The 22233-nt window shown below is 46.7% G+C and overlaps 9 protein-coding genes across 9 annotated transcripts, besides 27 other annotated features; all 9 read right to left on the reverse strand.

Moving 5' to 3' along the window:
• Nucleotides 1–233: part of a sequence feature (sequence corresponds to BAC RPCI93-27C5) that runs on past the window's edge.
• Nucleotides 1–22233: part of a sequence feature (This entire sequence corresponds to a 90,616 bp segment at the SP6 end of BAC clone RPCI93-3K10.) that runs on past both edges of the window.
• Nucleotides 143–176: a microsatellite.
• Nucleotides 234–22233: part of a sequence feature (sequence corresponds to BAC RPCI93-3K10) that runs on past the window's edge.
• Nucleotides 486–515: a microsatellite.
• Nucleotides 576–2540, reverse strand: Tb927.3.3170 (hypothetical protein, conserved; the record flags this gene model as incomplete). Its single annotated transcript, XM_838817.1, has 1 exon — nt 576–2540. The coding sequence occupies one exon, from the start codon at nt 2538–2540 to the stop codon at nt 576–578; it is 1965 nt and encodes a 654-aa protein (XP_843910.1).
• On the reverse strand, nt 3289–6267 carry Tb927.3.3180 (hypothetical protein, conserved; the record flags this gene model as incomplete). Its single annotated transcript, XM_838818.1, has 1 exon — nt 3289–6267. The coding sequence occupies one exon, from the start codon at nt 6265–6267 to the stop codon at nt 3289–3291; it is 2979 nt and encodes a 992-aa protein (XP_843911.1).
• Nucleotides 6480–6517: a microsatellite.
• Nucleotides 6689–6730: a microsatellite.
• Nucleotides 7556–7600: a sequence feature (CT-rich).
• Nucleotides 7840–9351, reverse strand: Tb927.3.3190 (serine/threonine-protein kinase, putative; the record flags this gene model as incomplete). The annotated part of the gene is made up of 1 exon (XM_838819.1): nt 7840–9351. The coding sequence occupies one exon, from the start codon at nt 9349–9351 to the stop codon at nt 7840–7842; it is 1512 nt and encodes a 503-aa protein (XP_843912.1).
• Nucleotides 9560–9627: a sequence feature (T-rich).
• Nucleotides 9846–9866: a sequence feature (AT_rich).
• Nucleotides 9932–9973: a microsatellite.
• Nucleotides 10127–10147: a microsatellite.
• Nucleotides 10244–10281: a microsatellite.
• Nucleotides 10567–10608: a sequence feature (A-rich).
• Nucleotides 10741–10766: a microsatellite.
• Nucleotides 10910–10996: a microsatellite.
• Nucleotides 11000–11025: a microsatellite.
• Nucleotides 11073–11101: a microsatellite.
• Nucleotides 11178–11230: a sequence feature (A-rich).
• Nucleotides 11337–11378: a microsatellite.
• Nucleotides 11521–11552: a microsatellite.
• Tb927.3.3200 (hypothetical protein, conserved) lies at nt 11736–12788 on the reverse strand (the record flags this gene model as incomplete). Its single annotated transcript, XM_838820.1, has 1 exon — nt 11736–12788. One exon carries the CDS (start codon nt 12786–12788, stop codon nt 11736–11738), a length of 1053 nt encoding a protein of 350 aa, XP_843913.1.
• Nucleotides 13054–13095: a microsatellite.
• Nucleotides 13247–13271: a microsatellite.
• Nucleotides 13375–13914, reverse strand: Tb927.3.3210 (hypothetical protein; the record flags this gene model as incomplete). Its single annotated transcript, XM_838821.1, has 1 exon — nt 13375–13914. The coding sequence occupies one exon, from the start codon at nt 13912–13914 to the stop codon at nt 13375–13377; it is 540 nt and encodes a 179-aa protein (XP_843914.1).
• Nucleotides 13516–13695: a sequence feature (A-rich).
• Nucleotides 13874–13922: a sequence feature (T-rich).
• Nucleotides 14018–14081: a sequence feature (CT-rich).
• On the reverse strand, nt 14729–17434 carry Tb927.3.3220 (hypothetical protein, conserved; the record flags this gene model as incomplete). The annotated part of the gene is made up of 1 exon (XM_838822.1): nt 14729–17434. The coding sequence occupies one exon, from the start codon at nt 17432–17434 to the stop codon at nt 14729–14731; it is 2706 nt and encodes a 901-aa protein (XP_843915.1).
• Nucleotides 17590–17612: a sequence feature (AT_rich).
• Tb927.3.3230 (hypothetical protein, conserved) lies at nt 17900–19729 on the reverse strand (the record flags this gene model as incomplete). Its single annotated transcript, XM_838823.1, has 1 exon — nt 17900–19729. The coding sequence occupies one exon, from the start codon at nt 19727–19729 to the stop codon at nt 17900–17902; it is 1830 nt and encodes a 609-aa protein (XP_843916.1).
• Tb927.3.3240 (hypothetical protein, conserved) lies at nt 20374–20598 on the reverse strand (the record flags this gene model as incomplete). The annotated part of the gene is made up of 1 exon (XM_838824.1): nt 20374–20598. The coding sequence occupies one exon, from the start codon at nt 20596–20598 to the stop codon at nt 20374–20376; it is 225 nt and encodes a 74-aa protein (XP_843917.1).
• Tb927.3.3250 (hypothetical protein, conserved) lies at nt 21045–22088 on the reverse strand (the record flags this gene model as incomplete). The annotated part of the gene is made up of 1 exon (XM_838825.1): nt 21045–22088. The coding sequence occupies one exon, from the start codon at nt 22086–22088 to the stop codon at nt 21045–21047; it is 1044 nt and encodes a 347-aa protein (XP_843918.1).

A 22233-nucleotide genomic window follows, 5' to 3' on the forward strand; every position in this document is an offset into this window, starting at 1 on the left:
AATAAAGTGTTTCTTCCTTCAACGTAACACATAGAAGTAAAAGAAGCCACACAAGCGGGGATATTGAAAAAATGGAAAGGTGAGAAAAAAAATAGAGCACATAAAAAGGTGCATCAACGCGTAGGAAAGTGGAGGAGGCTTCATATATATATATATATATATATATATATATATATCGTTCCTAGGAACAAAGTGACAGGTGGTTGAAGGGCAACAACTGGAGTATCTGGTATGTTTGCTCTATAAATACACTGCATGTTCCCAGGCCACTGCCACTTGGCTAATAACCTTGAACTATGCACTTACGCATAGCCGGTAATATGCTGCCCACTCACTCAACACAACGAACGAAATCAGTGGCGTGGGTGTTTCCACGATGGCACACACGATCGTAGTGGAAGAAAAAAAGAGGAAAGAAGTGTGGAATATTTCATACATTCATATGTCTCTTCGACACCCGAAAGACGATATCTCTACTTTGCTGCCACACATACACACACACACACATACGCACAGCTACATAGCCCGCAAGCCCCTCGCCGCGATATTCAACTCGGCACGTTAGTGTGACTCCTCTAGACGGCGGCACGAGGTAGATAATCCGAGCTTGCTGACAGCTTCATTACTTCCTCATGGAGAATGCTGCTCGAGTGGGGAATAACAAAGCGGTCCCCAGCTGAAGCCACAAGCGCCTGCCCGTCGGTCAGTTGGTCAACGGATGTTACCTCACAACCTGTAGCGTCGTATATTGTGTCCACTTTCTTCCCAAGAGCGTGCCACTCCAACTCCCTCTCGACTGTGTTCATGACGGCACGCATCGTTTTGTGCGCAGGCCTTAGTGTTACGGTACGAAAGGGGAATCGGTCGTTATTCCTGTCGCCATACTCTCCGTTCTCAAACACACGCACGGATATCGGTCTCAGGATTCCCTTTCCCGGGGCTGTATGGGGAGCACAATGCACTCTCTCCTGCTGTTTCGGCTGCTGTTTCGGTTGTTGCTTTGGTTGGCCACCTGCTGCACCAGAACCTCCAATCGAATGTGACTTCCTCACGGGCGTGCCCGTGGCAGGCCGGCCAGCCGGAATCCTCGAAGCCTCCGCACTTGCTGCTTCCACCTTTACACCCTTTGAGGGCGCCGGAGGGCAAGCATACACATGACCAGTCGTTGCCACAAGAGATATGCCATCCGTGATAAACTCCGCACGTGCGATTTCAACGCCTTCAGTGGTGAACAAACGCTTCACCCGCCTTCCAGAGGACTCCCAACCAAGCGCTTGCGTGAGTATATCTAATACACACGGCAGTGTCTTTGCTTGTCCGCTCAGAACAACTTGCTTAAACTGCAATGCAATTTGCCCAGGAAGCACTCCTGCCACCTTGCACCGCCTCGGCTTCGCAGTCACATCCTTGCTATCAAGTCGTGGAATCCCCGTGGCTCCATCATTCAGGGAGTATTTAGGCTGGTAATTTGTTGGACAGCCGGTGGGTAGGGAACGATGGTTTCCACCCCTGGGAACACATGCTTCCGGCGGTTTCACCTGAGGAGACGCAATTTCAACGGCTGGTGACTCGCGAGGACCGCGGGACCCTGGAGGGCGGCTGCTCGCCAATGCAACACCACCGCTGCCCCTCTCCCTCGGAGTATTTAACGGTTTCGCAGCTCCGTCCTTCTTCTGGACACGAGACTTCGTGGTTAACGTAGGAGAAACTCCCTCAGTCCTCAGAGTGTCAGATCCCGATCTCCTAGTTTCCGTACAACTAGACAGCGAAGGGTTGCTTTCAGCAGCAGCACGAGCGGAGGAAGAAACCAGCATCGGCTTGCCCCCACAGCGAATAATTGTGGGGGGAGCTGGTGTTGCCGCATTCCACAGTTCGTCCGTCGATGGAAGCCTTGTCGAGTCAAATCTCTTATTTGCTTTTAACTCCGAAGACCTCCTAAGCTCCTTAGCATTCTGCACACAAGCTGCACGCCTTAGTTCCCCAATCATTTCCCATGTAGGCTGCGGGGGGGCCTCAGGCTTCGACTGAGGGGTAACACCAGGAGCGGTTTCACCTCCAGTGGAAGTCTCACAACGCGGTTTCTGTTGCCCAGAGCTATTCTTCGCAGAACCTCTCCCTCTATCCTCGATGTCAAGGCACTCAGTGAGAAATACTTTGGAGGCACCGTCAGCGAATCTCATCTCTACTGCTGACTTTCCTTGAAATGAGGGTATGACACGGGTGATCTTCCCTCGTTCGCCCAGGTACACTTGTTTCACAGGGTCAGGAATAAAAATGCCTTTTTCCTCACGGAGTAAAGTGGACATATCGTCGATCGTCTGAACATAGTCCCCAACACGCAGAATCATCTCTCCCACTTTGAGGGAAGTTGGCTCCTCCTCAGCTGCCTTTCTCAGGGCTGCCTGGGCAACCTCCGCAGCGGTCATCTCTAAATTCTTGCCAGCCAGCTCATCAAACGCCCTCTGTTCCCTCTCCCTCTCCTGACGGAGGATCTCAAGCTTTAACTGTATTTCCTCCCGCTTCGATGCCGCTGTATGCATCTTTTACGAGTGTTTCACAAATTAAAATAACACAATGGGCCGTCTTCCCACAGAGCCTTTACGACAGTACTAACCAGTCAGTCCAGCAGAATAAAGCAAAGAAAAAACAGGGCTGTTGCAGAGAGTTAAGATGCTAGCTCATGTCGATGAGTGAAAGAAAGAGTGTAGAAAAAGAAAGCTACCAGCAGGTGCTTACGAAAAAAACAACACTCACGCCCTTTTTCACCAAAGGAAGTGCAGCACATGGTTTAACACACACACAAAAACTTCCCACTCACAACGAAATAAAGGCAACAACACACCTCAACATCCAAGTTATTGTCACCACACACATAATTACACACGCACGCATATGCGTGCAAGCATCAAACAAAAAAAAGAACAAAACAGAGCGATTACGCTAGTTGTGAATGAACAACAGAAACACAACCAGGCTACACCCTCTCAACACAAGTACCACCACATATTCACATTTCTATGTATGTACGTGCTCAACGAAAACGAAAGGTGGCGAAAGCACGAAACAAGCCCCAACACAGGCATATGCAATAACAGCACAACACAAACTAGTAAAAGGAACAGTGAACCGCCATATCACACACCTTCAATAAGATTAATTGCTAACATTTTTGGTATCCTCCATTTTACCTGTGAAGGATTCATCGTCAAATGAAACTAAAGAAGGGTAGAAAACAAAGAAAACACCAAATAAGGTACCTGACGCAGCGGCAACACCACGTCGACTTGCTTAAGCATTCCCAGAAGAGGCACCAAATGAGAAGGGATTCCGTGGAGCATTGTTCTTTTCACCACTTGCTGAAGCATTCCCAGCAGAGGCACCAAATGAGAAGGGATTCCGTGGAGCATTGTCCTTTTCACCACTTGCTGAAGCATTCCCAGCAGAGGCACCAAATGAGAAGGGATTCCGTGGAGCATTGTCCTTTTCACCACTTGCTGAAGCATTCCCAGCAGAGGCACCAAATGAGAAGGGATTCCGTGGAGCATTGTCCTTTTCACCACTTGCTGAAGCATTCCCAGCAGAGGCACCAAATGAGAAGGGATTCCGTGGAGCATTGTCCTTTTCACCACTTGCTGAAGCATTCCCAGCAGAGGCACCAAATGAGAAAGGATTACTCGGGGTGCGAGTGACACCTGAAGTTGAACCTGCAGTTGGAGATGGTGACCCGTCTTCGTCATCACCTCCAGCGTTGTCAGCGAAACCCTCATCATCAAACGGGACAGCAGATGGGCCACTTTTAAAGAAACCACCAGATGAAGCTGTCTTTGAAGTCACAGCCCCAATACCCGAGCTCGCTGCAGCACTTCCAGCAGAGGCACCAAATGAGAAGGGATTCCGTGGAGCATTGTCCTTTTCACCACTTGCTGAAGCATTCCCAGCAGAGGCACCAAATGAGAAGGGATTCCGTGGAGCATTGTCCTTTTCACCACTTGCTGAAGCATTCCCAGCAGAGGCACCAAATGAGAAGGGATTCCGTGGAGCATTGTTCTTTTCACCACTTGCTGAAGCATTCCCAGCAGAGGCACCAAATGAGAAGGGATTCCGTGGAGCATTGTTCTTTTCACCACTTGCTGAAGCATTCCCAGCAGAGGCACCAAATGAGAAGGGATTCCGTGGAGCATTGTTCTTTTCACCACTTGCTGAAGCATTCCCAGCAGAGGCACCAAATGAGAAAGGATTACTCGGGGTGCGAGTGACACCTGAAGTTGAACCTGCAGTTGGAGATGGTGACCCGTCTTCGTCATCACCTCCAGCGTTGTCAGCGAAACCCTCATCATCAAACGGGACAGCAGATGGGCCACTTTTAAAGAAACCACCAGATGAAGCTGTCTTTGAAGTCACAGCCCCAATACCCGAGCTCGCTGCAGCACTTCCAGCAGAGGCACCAAATGAGAAGGGATTCCGTGGAGCATTGTCCTTTTCACCACTTGCTGAAGCATTCCCAGCAGAGGCACCAAATGAGAAAGGATTACTCGGGGTGCGAGTGACACCTGAAGTTGAACCTGCAGTTGGAGATGGTGACCCGTCTTCGTCATCACCTCCAGCGTTGTCAGCGAAACCCTCATCATCAAACGGGACAGCAGATGGGCCACTTTTAAAGAAACCACCAGATGAAGCTGTCTTTGAAGTCACAGCCCCAATACCCGAGCTCGCTGCAGCACTTCCAGCAGAGGCACCAAATGAGAAGGGATTCCGTGGAGCATTGTCCTTTTCACCACTTGCTGAAGCATTCCCAGCAGAGGCACCAAATGAGAAGGGATTCCGTGGAGCATTGTCCTTTTCACCACTTGCTGAAGCATTCCCAGCAGAGGCACCTGATGAGAAAGGATTACTCGGGGTGCGAGTGACACCTGAAGTTGAACCTGCAGTTGGAGATGGTGACCCGTCTTCGTCATCACCTCCAGCGTTGTCAGCGAAACCCTCATCATCAAACGGGACAGCAGATGGGCCACTTTTAAAGAAACCACCAGATGAAGCTGTCTTTGAAGTCACAGCCCCAATGCCCGAGCTCGCTGCAGCACTTCCAGCAGAGGCACCAAATGAGAAGGGATTCCGTGGAGCATTGTCCTTTTCACCACTTGCTGAAGCATTCCCAGCAGAGGCACCAAATGAGAAGGGATTCCGTGGAGCATTGTCCTTTTCACCACTTGCTGAAGCATTCCCAGCAGAGGCACCAAATGAGAAGGGATTCCGTGGAGCATTGTCCTTTTCACCACTTGCTGCAGCACTTCCAGCAGAGGCACCAAATGAGAAAGGATTCCGTGGAGCATTGTTCTTTTCACCACTTGCTGAAGCATTCCCAGCAGAGGCACCTGATGAGAAGGGATTACTCGGGGTGCGAGTGGTACCTGAAGTTGGGCCTGCGACGTGTGCAGCCTTTTCCCCATCTCTATTCGTGCCACGGTCAGTTCCACCACCAAGCCCTTCTGCCTCAAATGTCACACGCCTCAATAGGTCTTGCCGCATAGTTGAAGACGCATCTGCATCGCCTTGGTCGCGCCTCCGCTTCTCTGGAGTGGGGCGGGGAGCCAATATAGTCGACCTGTACGAAGGCCGTGACGGCCGTATCGTGTAACGCGGCTCGTTGAACCTTGCCAATAACAGAGGATCCACGGTGGGTAGATTATTTGATGGAGCGGCGTAGTAGAAGTTGTATTGATAATGGTGCGTGTAAGGCCCAGTCTCCGGTTCTATCATCTGGGACCCACGCTGATGGGCATTACCAGCAAATTCACCGGGCCTCACAACAACGGGATTGCACTCCGCTCGCGCAACTGCCGCTACTCCTGAGCGATGCGACTGCATATGCATGGTGTTCGCTGCCGTGGTTACATTATTAGTTATGGGTGGTACCGGCGAGTTTGTCTGGGATGGTGGCGCATGTGAGGAAGCTACTGAGTCTGGCGTTGGACCACACCGGCTGGCGTCAGCCCCGCCCACGGTGGTCACTCCCAAAACGGCTCGCATGACACCTTTAGCCAAACCGCCGAGACGCGTCATACACCACGCCAAACTGCCGCTTACACGAGCGATATTCGACATGTTTTTCTGGTGATCAACCTCCTCACCGTTACGCAAGACGACCGTACCTGTTGATACGCCATGGCGAGACATCGCTGAGTGGTCTCCAAACCGGTGAGACGAGGTGGGCGTAAAGGAATCCTTCTTGGCACAAAGGCGTACGGTTATACGCGGCCGCTCACGCATATGCCCTGAGTACACTCTATGCAAAAGCAACCTGAAAAAGAAAAAATGAGAAAATTCCTCCTTATTCAGAAGAGGGATAGAATCCTATTTTGAGCGTAAATTTATCCTTCCCAAAAGGAGGTAGAAAAGAGCAGCGGGGATGTACAAAGAGGAGACAGCCAAAGGTCTTCACAAGAAAAAGAACATGTGGTGGTGATGGCACCGGTTTTTGGCAGACACACACACACACACGTACACAGGCACAGACATAAATAACCAAATGAATGCAAACGGTGCGCACAATAGCACCAACACATAGCAATACCCACCCCCACTCGAGTTTGTAAGCCGCCCATTTTACCTTCCCCCCTTTTCCGCATTTCCTTCATACAAACTCGCTCACGCGCACACACGTAAATATTTATTTATATTTCTTTTCAAAATACATATACATATACATATATATATATATATATATATGTATTCGCAAGCACATTTGCAAATACATTTCCACAGAGCGCTCAGCACGAACTGCAGCCCCCTCTCATTCCTGTCCTTCTACACATATTCCAGCGTCAGTGCATGACACCGGGCTCCCTTTTATCTCGTGGCACTTCAAAAATATCAACTCGCCTCGATGCAAACAATGCCGCCTTGGCGACGTGTAAAATGATGTGCGCTCCCTCGGAGGCGCCTGCGGAGAGAAGTAGAAAAAAAAAAAGGAGGAAGAGAAAAATGCGCACAACAGCGATCATGCTGAGCGACATATTATTATGTGGAGCACCCATAACGAAAAAAAAAAAACTGAAAAACAAGGAAGTCAAATGGAAAAAGGAGGGAAATTTTTTAATAAAAAAAGAAAAAGACTACAAATTCTAAAACGAAGATGGGAATGATTTTTCGTTAAACAACAAAAAGAAGAAAACAAAACGTTGTACAAACAAGAGACTACACGAATAGTAAAGGAAATACGGAGCGATACACCTGACCGCATATATTACAAATATAAATACGTGTTTATGTTTGGTATCCGTGCTTTTGCATGTGTGCATCTGCAAGTGCTTCTGTACGAGAAGGAAAAAAAAGGGGGGGAAGGCACAAATTTAAAAAAAAAAAAGAGGAAAGAGGATGAGGAGAGGAACGAAAGTAGCAAAGAGAACCGCTGGGGAGGAAAAGCGAAATGAACGAAAATAAATAATGTTTTTCCATCTTCTTCTTCTTGCTCGATTTTAAATGTGTACGACGTGGACAGTCACATCGATAGGTGCGCACGTACTTTTTACAAGTGTGCTCGCAGCAACAACAAAAGCTTCTTTTCTCCCTTCCTCCTCCTTCCTCCCTCTTCCCTCCTCTCAACCAACACCTCCCTTCCCCGAACCTACACAAAAAGTAACCAAGAAAAAACAAAACATTGCTTTTCAACAGAAAAGAACGGAAGGCAAAAATAGGAAGAAGAAAAAAATGGAAGTCAAATAAAAAAGTATGTGGATTGTCGGTGAGGAAAAGATATGGGGAAAAAAAAGAAAGAAATAAAAAAATGAGACGGAGTTAACAATTTAAAAAAAAGGGGGGGATCACGGAGGGGTGGAAATACTACATCTTCTTCCCCTCGTACACGCACAACTTAGTGATAGCATTGGAATGGTGAGCGTGTTGGGCACCCAGCAATTCGTTTAGTTGCTTCTGAATATCCACGTTGGAAATTTCATTATTGAGCATAAGCTGATTCACTAGCTCCGCAGCCTCGTTAAGAAGTTTCACCCCAATCTCCTTCTCGAGAATGGCCCGCACCTGAGATGCTGGCACAGACTTTCCACTTGACAGTATAATCATGTCTTCCTGTGGTGAGCTATCAGAAGGACCATCACCAAACTCCTCGGGATGGCCACCGAGATTTGTCTTGCCCACAATATTTTTGCTTTGCTCTACAATTAGCTTCTTTTGCTCAATGTACTCCCCGTCATCGTCAACCTCATGGTGCCCGTCATCCTGCTCGCTCTTGGAAGGCGATTGTTGCTGTTGTTCCTGCGGTGGACCGGCAGCTGCCTGTTCCGCCAACATGGCCTTTATGCTCTCCCGATTCATCCCCCGTAACTTTGCCATTTGCTCCTTTTGGCTCAATTGTGGCTCTTTGGGGTACTCTTTTGGCTTCTCCGGAGTACTCACAGGCTTAACAGGTTTTGTTATCTTGGGGTTCCGTGCCTCATACTCCGCCCGTTCCTTTTCCGCCTGCTTCTCAAGGTCCGCACTAAATCCTTTAAGAGACTCCTGCACAAACGGCGACTCTAAAATGCGATTTATGCTGGGACGCTGAACAGGGTTGACTTGCAAGAGCGCTCCGCAAAGGCCGCGAATTTCCGCTGGCACAGTGGATGGAATGGGCTCATATTGCCCAACGAGGATCTTCTTCAAGAGCTCCTTCAGTGAGCGGGCGAGAAAAGGCCGTTGGAGCGTCAAAAGCTCATAAAGAATGACACCGAGGGCCCATACGTCACTCTTATTGTTGTATGGTTTGTTCTGGCAGAGCTCCGGGGAGAAGTAATAGGGAGTGCCACACACGGTCTTGGCACAGGCCAATGTATTCTGCACGACGGTGGAAATACCGAAGTCACCCAACTTCACGACGTTCTTCGCTGTAAGGAAAATGTTCGCTGTCTTCAAATCCCTATGCAAGATGTGGTTATCATGAAGGTACTTGAGTGCCATGCAAATCTGCAGGAACCAAAACATGGCCAGCTTTGGTTCAAAGGGGACAACGGGATCATTCTTCTTCGCATCCTTGATACGTGTGTTGAGGTCCCCACCATCGGCATACTCCATAACAATAAATATCAGTGTGCCATCTTCGAAGTGCTCGTGGTAGCGGATGATATTGGGATGATTGGCTGCCGCTAAAATACGTATTTCATTTTGTACATCACGTTTCTCCTTCGCAGACATGGCGGCTGATTCAATTGCCTTTGCGACGTACCGTTTGCCATCCTCCTTTGACCGTACGAGCACCGCTTCACCAAAGCTACCCTTCCCGATGCCCTTCATTATGCGGTACTTGCTGAGAAACAACTCTGAGGACAAGGCTTTACATTCATCTGCAACCTGCGCCATTTGCCTTGTCGGTTATCGCCGCTGCTTCGCTCCTTCGTTCCTTTGTTGTATATATATATATATTTGTTGTGGTTGTTGTCGTAAGTACTGGGCGAGGTTGTAGGGAAGTGACTGTATTAATCCCCCCTTCCTTCTCTCCTTTTGTTCCTTTTTCCTTGTGATATATCAATAATATAGATATATAGATATATATATGTGCCTGTGGGTGTCTCTTTATTGTTATTCACTTCTTTTCCCTACTTTCCTTTGATTTTTTTTTCCTTTTTATTCCTTTCTGATATATTTTTCAGAATATGCCACAACCTGTAAAACTTATTAATCAGTCGGGTTACTATCCCACCTAAATGTAAAACGCACGATTACGCAAAAAGTATCCTGCTTTTTGATTCCTTTCGTGTTTTTCCCCTTTTTTTCTTTTACGTTTGTTTGTTTTTGTTTGACTATCCAACTTTCGGTATATTCACTATCTGGATTATTTGTTCGTCAATATTCTCTTTATTATTATTATTTTTTTTCTCCGCTTGTTTGCGTCTCTCCCTTTTCCTTTTCTTTTTTCTCTTCGTTCACTTCAAATAAAGAAATATATAAATATTTATATAAATATATATATATATATATATATTACTATAGGGCTAATGCGAGTGACAAGGTCCCTGTGAGTGATAACGTACTTTCTTATACGCCTGACTAAATATATATGAAATATATGTAAATATCTGTTTATCTATTTATGGCCTTTGTACGTTCGGATTGTCCTCAAAAAAAAAAAAAAAATACAAACAAACAAACAAACAAATGCACAAAAAAGGTGGATATATATATATATATATTTGTATACTTCCAGCCACCTTTACTTTTGTTCTTGTTTTTTCCTTCTTTTTGTGTGTGTGTGTGTTGTTGTTGTTGTTGTTGTTGTTGTTGTTGTTTTTGCTTTCTTTTGGTTCCTTTTGTTTCCTCACGTACCAATAACAACAACAGAGTTATTTATTATCATTGAACAAGCATTGTAGTAACAAAAAAAAAGAGAAAAAAGAGAAAAAAAGAGATGAAGTCATTCAATAGATATTTTTTTGAAAAAAAAAACACAAACAAACAAACTTACAGTAGTAACCAAAATACAGCAGCAGGCGTTTGGGCACAGAAAAGAATGGACATAACTGAATAGAAGGATGCATGACGAGTCGTAACTTTAACCTTCGGATACGCACAAAGTTGAAGAAAACAAAAAGAAAGAAAAGGAAAGAAAGGGAGAGAGAAAGGAGAAAATGCTTCTTATAATCTTTCTTTGTTTTTTTTTCTATCCTTGTCTTTTGCCTTCAGTTCCCAGTTACCTGTCCTCGCATGTGTCCTCTCTTGCGTATTTCTCAGTTTGCTTCTTTTCTTTTTTTTTGTGTGTGTGTGCGTGTGGGTGTGTGGTCACATCGGCCCTTCACTCAATTTCATTGAGGTTCTAAATTCTGATCCCTCATTGTGCCCCAGTCTAGAGACGAAAACAGAGAAGTTACATAATTGACAAAGGAGAAAAAAACATAAGAGGGCGGGCACTCCATTGTCAGTGATATGTATATGTATAGAAATACAAATGTATATATATATATATATATATATATATATAATTGTATTTCTTTTATATATATATATATATTTCTTGTTTGTTTGTTTGCTTGCTTGTTTACTATTATTTATACAATTTCTCTTTTCTTCTCGAAACACGCATAAACATACATATATATATATATATATGTCTATACGTGAAGGAGAGAAAGAAAAGTGATAAAAGTCAAGTGATTGGAAGGGAGGGAAATAATAACACAAACAAGGATGGGAAGAAAAAAAAATCCGTAGGGAGCAAAAAAAAAAAAAAGAGTAAAGAAAAGAAGGAGCGGTAAGTAAAACCAGCCTCCTCAGCTCCCTGAAACCCGCGTAATGCCGCTTGATAGTGAATTATTCCATTCACTAGCTTCTTTTAAATACCTCTCTCTCTCTCTCTTCTTTTCTTTTCGTTTTCTCTTTTTTTTTCTTGTTTTTATATTCCTTCTCTCCTTCTTTCCCTCCCTTTCACTCACACAGCACCTAACCACATTACATCCCAGGTGAAAATTCACACACATACATACACTAAAAGAAAGACTGAGTGAGCGCCCCCATACCATCCTTAAGAAAAGGGAGAACAACAACAACAATAACAACAACAACGGCAAAGGGAAAAAACAAAAAAGAAAAAAGAAAAAAAGGTAAGGTGTGTAAAGGTGGGGAAGGAAACAACATCACCTCCATGTTTGCGTACAACTACATGTAATGCACAGCAAAAACTACGCACGCAGCCGCCCATTTGAAGCGCTACGCAACCTCCTCTTGCCTTATTCTAAGACATTAGGCTCTACTTAATAAAAACGGCGCAAACATGATTGAACTACACTTGTGCATTCAAATGTATTGGGTTTCCAGACACCAGTCGCACCTTTTGGAGGTCCCGGAACATACGTGTCTTTGGCTTTTGCCCTCCTTCGTCTCCTGTTCTTTTTCTTTTCCTCTTCTTCCAATGCTGCAACATCAATCCATGTGTTGGGAAATGGATCGATGTTACCTTCATTTCCAGATCTCGTCCACACAAATGTCATGGCTCTCTCCTGTACAAATGTCGGACCTGCCGCTTCTTGTTTGTTTTTTCGCTTCCGCTTCGATGGTTTCTCATCTGCTGGTTCAAAATGGTAGACACCAGAAACACCTGTGGCTGGGAGCTCATCCAAATAGTCATGTATAACACCCGGTGTCCTGAATAAAGGCCCCAGAGGTTTAGGAGGCGCAAGTTTCTTACGCTTTTTAGCCTCAGCAGCCTCTAATTTCTCGTGCTCCTTCCGCCAATCATCATTGTATTTGGGATTGTCAAGGAGAATTCCCACGTAACCGTACGTTCCCTTTTTGGAGGGATTAGTCTTGATGTTTGGCAGGAGTTCTTTTCCTTTGGAGTCCTCCTCCGAGGAGGAGGCCTTCTTCTTTCTTTTAGATTTTTTGGATTTAGGTCCACCTTCTTCTCCCGGCATGATGAATTCATATGGTCGTTCCTGGAAGCAACCGCTGTAACCACCTGGTCCGTTAATTGACTTGGGGAAAGATGGCGGAAGGAAATCTTTATTAGAGATGTTGTGTTTTTTCGCCTCACGCCGCTCACGATGCATGCGAGTTGTGGCATCCTCAAAAGGGCCCACGCTTTTATTGTTGTTTTGCTCCGCGGACGCCAATGTGAGAAACTTCTTGTCAAAAAACACTTCAGGACCATTACCGGAGGGACAACGTCCAATCGACATCCCCTTCCCAAGATAACGAGACGGAATGGTGTCCATTTTGTCATATGGATCTGTCTTCTTGGGGTCGATATCCGTAGAGACCAGCGGCGGGTCGGAAAACAACCCACCAAACGCGCTCAAGTGAGTCATTTGTTCCGCCTTAAACTCTACGTGATGATTGTAATAACTACAAGAATAAAGACAAAGAAATAAAGAAATAATTAAAAAATGGAGTCGCAGAATAAAACAAAACAAATAATCTAACCCATTGTCCAAATGATGGGTACCATTCATTATGACCTTTCCTATTGGACATAATTCCTTGTCGTCACTATTGAAAGTGCCCTAAACTGTTGATGTTTCAACAGTTCCTTCACGCACTTCTCTCTCTCTCTCTCTTTTATAGTTTCTTTCGATTTTTTTTTAAATTTAATTTCATTTTATTTTATTTTATTTTTCTGGTTTCGTCAAATTCCCTCTTTTCACTCAAGACATTAAATGCCACTCCTCAACTCGCCTCTCACCAAAAGTCCCAAATTCCAAATTAGGAGGAGGTGCGCACTTGTCGCCGTAACGCCTCGGGGAGAGAGGGGAGAGTTTTGCAGCAAATATATATATATATATATATATATAAGAAAGAGAGGAAAAAAAAAAGAGGGAAAGTGAAGACGGCAATGGACCACTCATTTGAAATCCCTCAAATGGACCGCGTCACTCAACTGAATAACAGTGAAGCTTAAACTATTTTATTTATTACTATTATGGTTGCTACTTTTTTTTTCTTTTTTTTTTGAGGAGGAGGAGGGGCTGATGATGTGAGGACCTTTAAAAGCAACAAAAAAGCCAATGCGCGAGCCATCACGCGTAATAGGCCAATAAAAAAAATAAATAAAAGAAGAAAAGAAGGAAAGAAAGAGAAATGAAACGAGAGAAGAAGGCACAACAAAAAGGGAGAAAGATGGGAGTGGTTAAAATAAAGAAAGTGGAGAAAGAAGAGGAAATCAATAAGGTAAGTAGGGGAAAAAGAAGAAGAGAAAAAAAAGGAAATTAAACAAAACAACAGTTCGACTAGTACAAGCAGAAACACGCAGCAGTAGCACAAAAGACAAAAATAAAAACGGTACGGTGAAAAGCAGATCATCGTGCTTCCACGCATCAAACATCTGTGTTCGCAATAAGACATGAGCACATTGTGCAAGTGTACATTTTTTGGTGTGAGCATAACCAAACCTGCCTTTTGTTCTTGTTGTTGTTGTTGTTTTTTTACTTGTTTCATTTTGTTTTATTCTTAACGTCTCTCAACCGCATGTCTTAACATTACTTCCCATCACCATCGTCCACCACACCAACCAAGACCAAAGCAATTTGAGCGTTAATGTTTTCCCCCTTCTTTTTTTTCTCCCTCTCTCTTTCTCTCTCTTTGTTTGTTTGTTTGTTCCCCTCACGTTTCCCTCACAAATGTGACAAACAGCAACACTCCAAATTACTTGCAGTAAACCACCAAAACGACCCGTTCAACATAATATTAGAAATTGACTGCACTTCAAAATCTCATCATCACAACAAAGAAAAACACACCAAGACAATAATACCTTTTCATCATCTGCAGTAATTGCATCAAAATAGGACAAAACAATACATTTTATCGTACTTAAACGCTAAATCCATTCACCCCTGAGAGAAACTTCCGTTTTGTGTGGCCACACCGGGGTCAAGTAAAAACGAGAAGGGCAATGGCATTGAAACTATTTTTAAAAAGAAAAAAAAAGAAAATATAGATTTATGTTTAGTCTCCGTTAGCACAGCATATCATCTATATCATTAATTTTTCATTCTTCGCTTGATCATTCGTTATCCCCCTCTCCTCGCCACACATGCACACATAGGCATGTCTGTCCTTTTCTATTGCACTTTCTTTCTGTTTTTTTCTTCATCCTCTTGTGCGGTCCAACAATTCACTCATTGAAGAGACGGATATGGGAATCCCCGTGCGTATTGCGCCAATATAAATATACGCAGCCGGCTCCCCTTTGAGACATCGTCGCTTTCTTTTTTTTTTTGGCTGACTCCTGCAGCAACTACGCAACTATTCATATATTCCCATCATTAGCGGTGTCAGATTTATCTTCACCCGCTCCCGAAACTCCACCTGCAAAGTTATCACCACTAAATAATACCGCATCATCATCTTCCATTGACCGCAGCTCCCCCTGCACCAAATCCTGTGGAACAGATGTGCTAAACCACGGCGCGGGAGACTCTGCAAAACCTTCATTCTCATTTTTTACCTGCGGGACCCGGTGCCCATGCAATTCCTTGAAGTCTTCCAATATTTCCCCTGCCACCTGCTGCTCCTGCTCCCTCCGCTGACGCTCATCCGCCAGACGCCTCTCCTCCAACATCCGCTTTTGCTCAAGGTGCTCATTATACACGCGGCACCATTCAGCGTCCTGTCTCTCCGCCTCCAACGCTGCGCGGTGGCCATTGGCAACAACTTTGGGAATGCTTAAGTCGTTGTGATGAACACAGTAGGCGCACAGCTGCTTTAATAATTTCTTCGCCTCGGACAACCTGCGTGACTCGGACTCTATTTTTATGAACTCATGCGCTATGTTCAAACCTTCCGTCAAGAAGCTCCGCAACTCCTTTGCTTCCTGCACGCTCTGCTCCTGTTTCTGGGAAATGGATGCAACGAATGAAGCGCAGTAGAGAAGAGCAAGGTTAAACCGGAGCAGTGGTTCGCTTGGTAGCTCATCCACAGCCTTTTTCTGTACTGCAATGGCATCGGCATAGCGACCCTCACAAAACAGACAGAATGCAAGTGAGGAAGACTGCAATGGAGCCCGCTGTGGGTCACGCTGAAGGTAGTCAATTGCCTGCTTAAAGCTGTCACTCAGTATCTTAGCATTCGCCATATGGGCCTCATAGTGCTTCCGGACATAACTGCAGTTGGGTACGATTTCCCCTACACGATCCAAGAGCAAAAGGCAACTCTCATGCCTCCCTTCAAGGCCGAGACAACATGCCATTCCATGAGCGGCGAGTACATTACCCTTATCTTTCTGGAGCGCGAAGTGGAAACGGTCCTTCGCCAATTCCAGAAAGCGGTAACTGTCCCCGCTATGTTGCTGCGCATGCCGGAGGTAAATTTGGCCGAGAGCAAGAGCCACAACACAAGACCGCGTCTTGGCGAGCCGAAGGATATTCATGGCTGCGGCGTAACGCCTCTGTTCGAAAAATAAAAGGCAAATATAAACCAGAGCGCGAGGTTCATCAGGGATCGCCTGTCGCAATAGATTCATCCACATGATGGCCTTCCTCCAACATCTTTCAGCCTTCGCAAGCTCGTACAGGCGGAAGTACGGGTAGGAAAAACAGGGGTGGTGCTTAACAAGGTAAGAATAAAGCTCGCACGCCCTCACCTTATCGCTTGTTTCCAGAAGCCTGGCCATATTATACACAATAGGAACGTAGTTGACAGGTAATTCGGGTTTGGACAAAAAGTCCTCCCCCAGCTCTGATTCGAGAATATTCTGCAGGGTGCCGATATCGCCACACATGGACGCTTTGTTCGCCCTTAACTTCATTGGGACCGGCGTACCCAACTCCTCGTAGATGTGCAAAACATGCGTTAGAAGTTTCGCCGACTCCTCACTATTTAGACGGGAACACCATGCAGCTAAAGTCCACGACAGAACATCGCCGGGAGCTACACTTTCCGTAAGAAGCTTTGAACATTCAAGAGCTCTCTCATGTAAGCCCAAGTGCGAGGCGTGTGCTGCTAACATTTGCAATACCTCCTTCTGATTTGGATGCTCAGCGTTGATGCGTAGCAGCAGTTGTTCCGCCTCCACATCCCTCCCTAAAAGAAAAAGTAACCTCGCATAATGAACCCGCGCTGCCAAACAATTAGGAAGCACCTGCATGGAAGATTCAAGCAATACTCGGGCTCTAGTAAAATCCCCAAGTGCTAGCAACAAACGCCCCTCCTGATAATCAGCAATGGCGGCATCCTCGACTCTTGCAGTTGGACGCGCCTCAGAAAGCAGATGAAGGATGGAAGGCGCCAGTGCCTTTACTCTCCCCTGCGAAACCGCACGGAAGTACAAAATGTCTGTTGTTTTGAGGAGTATCATCGCATTATCAGGAAAAACCTTCTGCAACCGCCGTACAACGTCTATGACCTCCTTTATTCTACGCTGCGCCAAATAGACAACGAGAAGTGACAGGAGCGCCGCTACGTCCTCTCCATTAACAGCCAAAGCACGTTCCAACCACTTTACCGCAGCGTCCATGCGCCCTAGGCGGTAAGCACAGAGCCCTAACCCAACCCGAACAATACCAGGTGCTGAGCTACCGACCGTCTCTAACACCGCGCGGTAGTGCGAGAAGCTCCTCTTGTAGTCCTTCATATAAAAACAAACCGCCGCAAGCCCCATTCGTGCAAGAATGAAATGTTTATCTACACGAAGAGCTTCCTCAAATTTCATACTAGCGGTCTGAAGGCTTGTGCCACTTGTCATGGCAGCAACTCCTTCAAGATACAACAACACTGGACGGGAAAGGGGCGAAGCTGAGGCATCCGCCATGTAACCCTCCAGTGAGCGCTCACCACACATTGCCGCAATAGAAGCGCGCATGCAGCTTACAACAAACACATCATGCAGCTCTGCGGTCCCTTTCTCCTCCCTGCGAGCAGCATCGAGCATTGCGACGGCATCGTCAACGCTTCCCTTTGTGAATGCCTCGAAGGAGTCGTCCAACAACCGTTGAACGGGTTCCGATATATATTGCATGGATAGCGAAGTCAAAGAAGTTCTTAGATCTTTTGTACACCTTATTTACTTGATTATCCTGCAGCTTCTCTTCCCTTCTTTTTTTTCTACGGTGGCACGAACCTTATCCCCCTTTACTTTCAACAACCTTATGGATACAGTTGTGACGTGCCTGGAAAAAAAAAATTTAAAAAAAAAAGAGTTTAGGTTTGGAAAGAGAAGGATTCAAACATCACAATGGTTTGATAATACCAGGTGAATAACTCTCTACGATATGGTGCATCTAAGACTAACAACTTGATGGCAACGGCTCGCCTGCACAACAACAATGTCCACAGTAATGATACACACGCTGATTAGTCACGATATTCTTATTTACCACAATTACACCCCTTCCGATTCGCTCGGCTCCCAACACACTCATCCAAATCCTTCCGCCACCTCACGACTCGCCCCGACGAAGAAAAGCTTAAAAGAATGATCCCATCAACTCTCTTCCGCGCAACACTCATCGGCCGCAGTACCATCCGCGGTGCATTCCACAAAGGGCAACCCGAGGGTTAACTTGAGGATCGACAGTTGCCACTCCGCCACCTTCGCCCCAAATTGCCCAGAAACTTTACGCTCCATGGCAACATATATGGTTTCAACAAGAGATGTCTTGCACGAGAGCAAGAAGTTAGAATATGGGGGTGGAGGTGACGGAAGCTCTGATGCGGGCACAGTGCCATTCGCGCCAAGTCGCAACACAAACGCGGCATCTGCCTCTATAATAAACTCAGAGGGAAGAAGGGGCACCAAGGAGGCCGCTCCTTCGGTAGAAAAGCGCAACTTATCATTGCTGTACTTGGCGTAAGACTCAAACATCTTACAACCGACGTGAACGATACGGGCGCCAAGCTTCGGGAAAAACTTACACGTGGCCTTGCTTGCGAAATAGAACTTCTGCTCCCGAGCAACCTCGTTCCTTACGTAGAGCTGACATGCAGGAAAGGACCCCGGAAGACCCAAGGAGCCACGTACTTGCTCCTGAAGCGCTGGCGAACAGAGGCTAAAGGGCTGTTTGGTTGCGGCTGTGCACACATCCGCATCTTCCAACGGGTAATCCTCCACACATTCCATTGCGGCAAAAAAGAATCCCCCTGTATCCTGTTGGTGAGGAACAACACGCCGAGCGAAGTGTATGTTCTGTTCCCGCAGGACTTGAGCGTTTGAAAACATAGACTTACGGTAACGGAAACCATGCGCCTGCTTTGATTGGTTGTAGGCCTCAGCATCTTCAAACGTTCGAAGCTTCTGTGTGAGATCTTTGGTGAGTAGAAACCAATCCGTCTGCCCTGGAACCGTTACAAAGTCCTTTAGAAAGGGAGCCGGGTCAATAAGGCGGAAAGTGCCTTTTGCCTGTGAGAGACATTCAGACACAACGGCCTCGTCCTCCACAGGATTCAAACTGCAGGTGGAGTACACCACGATGCCGCCCTTTTTGCAGAGCATCATACCACGTGTTAGAACCCGTACCTGTGTGACGTGTAAATCGGCGCCGTGCACAGTATTCCAGCGGGGCCACATATCCATCGATTTCCGTAATGTGCCATCGCCCGAGCACATTACGTCACATAGCACACGGTCAAACTTATCCTCCTTTGGAAGGAGAGGGAACTGTGTTCCATCATAGTTAGTGACAATTAAATGCGGATGGGCACCAGGTGACCGAGCAGTCTGATGAAGCAGCACATCAAGACGTGCCACATTCAGGTCATTTGCCACCACAACGCCATCCTGATTCGAAGATATAACTGCCTCCAGTATCTGTGAAGTTTTGCTCCCAGGCGCAGCACACATGTCAAGGACCCGATTCCCTGGAGCCACCTGCAGCAGCACGACAGGGATCATACTTACGGTTTCCTGACGGGTGAGGAAGCCTCCTTCATTAAGCGCAGAGATGAGCCGCTTGACTTCCTTCAGCTCCGTGGTGCGCTTGAGGTCCCCACGAGAAATGGAGCTTTGAAACGCCATATTGTCGGGAATAAATGGAATGGGTTGTACGGGCAATGCAGCGTGAAGAAGACGTGACCGCACATACTCCGAGACAGCAGTTGCGCAAGGAACAGATGGGTGTACACGAATAGCCGTGGGCAAAGCCCGGCGAAGAGCCTCCATGAAGGACTCCCACTCCTCAGCGGGAATGACATTGTCCTTATAGTACGCCTCAAACGCAGCGTTGGATAACGTTGTCACATCGCGTTTATCTGTCGCCCACTCGCTGTTGGAGCGGCTGCGCTTGATTCCGCCCCTTCTGTTGTGATTTCGGCTCATGCGGTGCCACTTTTCCCTCTCGAGAGCCCCGGTCCTGCCAAACCGATCAACGCCCCAAACCTGTGGTAGCAAATGGAAAGCATAAACGGCAGCGGCGGCAGGAAACACGAGGAGGTGAAACAAACAAACAAACCACATGTGGCCGGAAAAGGAGAAAAGGCGGTGTTGGTGATGAGACAGAATACGAAGTCATCATTGCAAGGACAGCACAATAAGACCAATTCCAAGGAGAATAGATGTGATTATTATGGTGTGCTTCAGAGCAACAAGTAGAGGGACAATGTCGCTAGCAGGAGCGATAAAAGAAAAAAAAGAGAAAACGTTTAAAGGAGGGAAAGTTGCATAGCGTCCCTGTTATAAGCGGGTACCACTTTCCCTCCAAGTTTCCTGCATTCACGAAACACTAACAACAAAGCAAGCACTGCCTGCCACCATCATATGGTAGTTACCATACTTTGAGAAGCACCAATGCAACGTCCTATTATCTTCACCTCGTCTAGAGAGAGGAATCGATGTGTCATATTCAAAAGGAAACACCGCAATTATTCTTCTTCACTACCCTGAATCTGTTCCATAATACTGTCTGCACGAATGCACGGTCGTACAGGCAACACTTCTCCTGTACAGACAATGTTGTTTCATCATCACTCCATGTCATACATGACATCCAACTCGCTGTTGTTGTCTGACTGCGGTGGCTTCTCCTCCTTGTGAAATACAGGCGGAGGAGAGCGCGGTCCATTGACACTGCCATTTAGGCTATTGCTGTTGTTGCCCCGAACCTCAGCTAAGTTGTGTCCGTCCTTTCTGAGCATGTATGATACTGTTGGAGTGGTCGAAAACTCCTTCAAGGAAACGCTTTTTTTCATTGTTTTCCGCTAGAACCAGTACTACCCACACGCCCCTGCCCAACCTAATCTCTCCTTTTTCCTATTTTATATTCGTTGCTCCTATTGGGCCTTTGCTATCTGTCTTTAATATCGCAGTTTGTTGCGCAACACAAGGGAAACAAACAGAGGTGGCAGAGTGGAAACGAAACGAAACGAGACTACGAAAGCAACCGACCAACCATCAAGCAGAAGGATTTATTTACACTCCATTTTACCACCCGTTGGCGTCCCAACATATGATCTGAAACGACGTCAAGCAGTGAAACTCCGGGTCGCTACAGCGAACAAAGGGTGTAAGGTACTGCGCCGCAGTTTTGAACCATCAGAAAGTACATTTTCGCAAGCACACACACACAAAAAAAAAAATCACACTATGATGAAGGGTCATATGCACCCATGAGCACGTGGCACACTATCGATGTCCTTCACCTCCCAAGCGGGCTCTCGCCTCGTCGCTGCTCAGCCTCCATCATCACATCACCTTCCATCTTCACACAAACTGGCCGCACCTCCGCCTGCTTCTCCATTACATTGTATGAACCCGACTGCATGTCCCACACAACAACGCAATCGACAGAAAGCACCCCGCCATTTCCTGAATAACGAGCCATGGCCTCCGCGAGGGCCTCGTCAACACGAACATTTTGAAGAGAAGTATACTTTCCACAAAAGGGGCAGTTTGCCGCCGGAGAGGAGTCGCTGTCACTGCTGCTGCCGAGGCCGGCGCCAACACCGCCAGTGCCCCACCTTTGGATCAGTGCTCCATCAACACTCTCCCCGCGCCGTACCGCCACAAGCTGTACGGTGCGCACGAATGCACTGAGGTCAAACACTTCATGATGCTGACAAAGCACACCGCGGGCGGGAGTCGCAATCACGGAAAGGGAAATGGGATCGCGCAAAGGCAGTTGGCAACGCACAGCAACAGGTCCACTCCCTCCACCTATATCAGACTCACCGCACACTCGCTTTGGGGGCCCCTGATCATTACGTCGCCTCGCAGGTAGTTTTTCGAACAGAGAAAGCTCGGTTATGCAACGTGTGATGTGCTCCGTGTCCCAGCGGGATGCGGGTACACCTTTGGTTAGATCATCAAGGCGTTGACGATACCTAAGCCTCCTCGTGTTACGCAAGCCTTCAACCTCGCCTAGCGCGTACGCAAACAACGGAACTTGCGCAGAGGGAGCGGAGCAATTGATGCTTGAACTTAAGGACTCAGCATGCTTTGCCACATCTGAGGCCGCGATGGTGTCCAGGGTGGCCAAGCGCCTGCAGAAAGCACCACAGAGCATGGACACCTTGCAAAGGTCGTGTAAAGACGGTGGGGAACGCGAACACTCGCTTTTTAAAAGACTGACGAGTTGTGATCGCTCTGCCTCCACCGAAGCAGCAGAGCTCATGGAGCGTATCTCCTGCAGTAGTTTCCTGTGCGGCATCAGCCGGACGGTCTTTGCATAAATGAAACGCATACAACGGCAAAATCGCCAATTGGCAAGGCAAACGTGATGGCAAGCAAGGAGTAAATCAGAAGAAACATAAAACAAACGGCAGGAGAGAGTGAGAGACACAGGGAAAATGGGTAAGTAGGTTCAGTGGGCATACGGTCCCATTTTA

This window comes from Trypanosoma brucei, chromosome 3, assembly GCF_000002445.2.
Source record: "Trypanosoma brucei brucei TREU927 chromosome 3, complete sequence".
Lineage (NCBI taxonomy): Eukaryota > Euglenozoa > Kinetoplastea > Trypanosomatida > Trypanosomatidae > Trypanosoma > Trypanosoma brucei.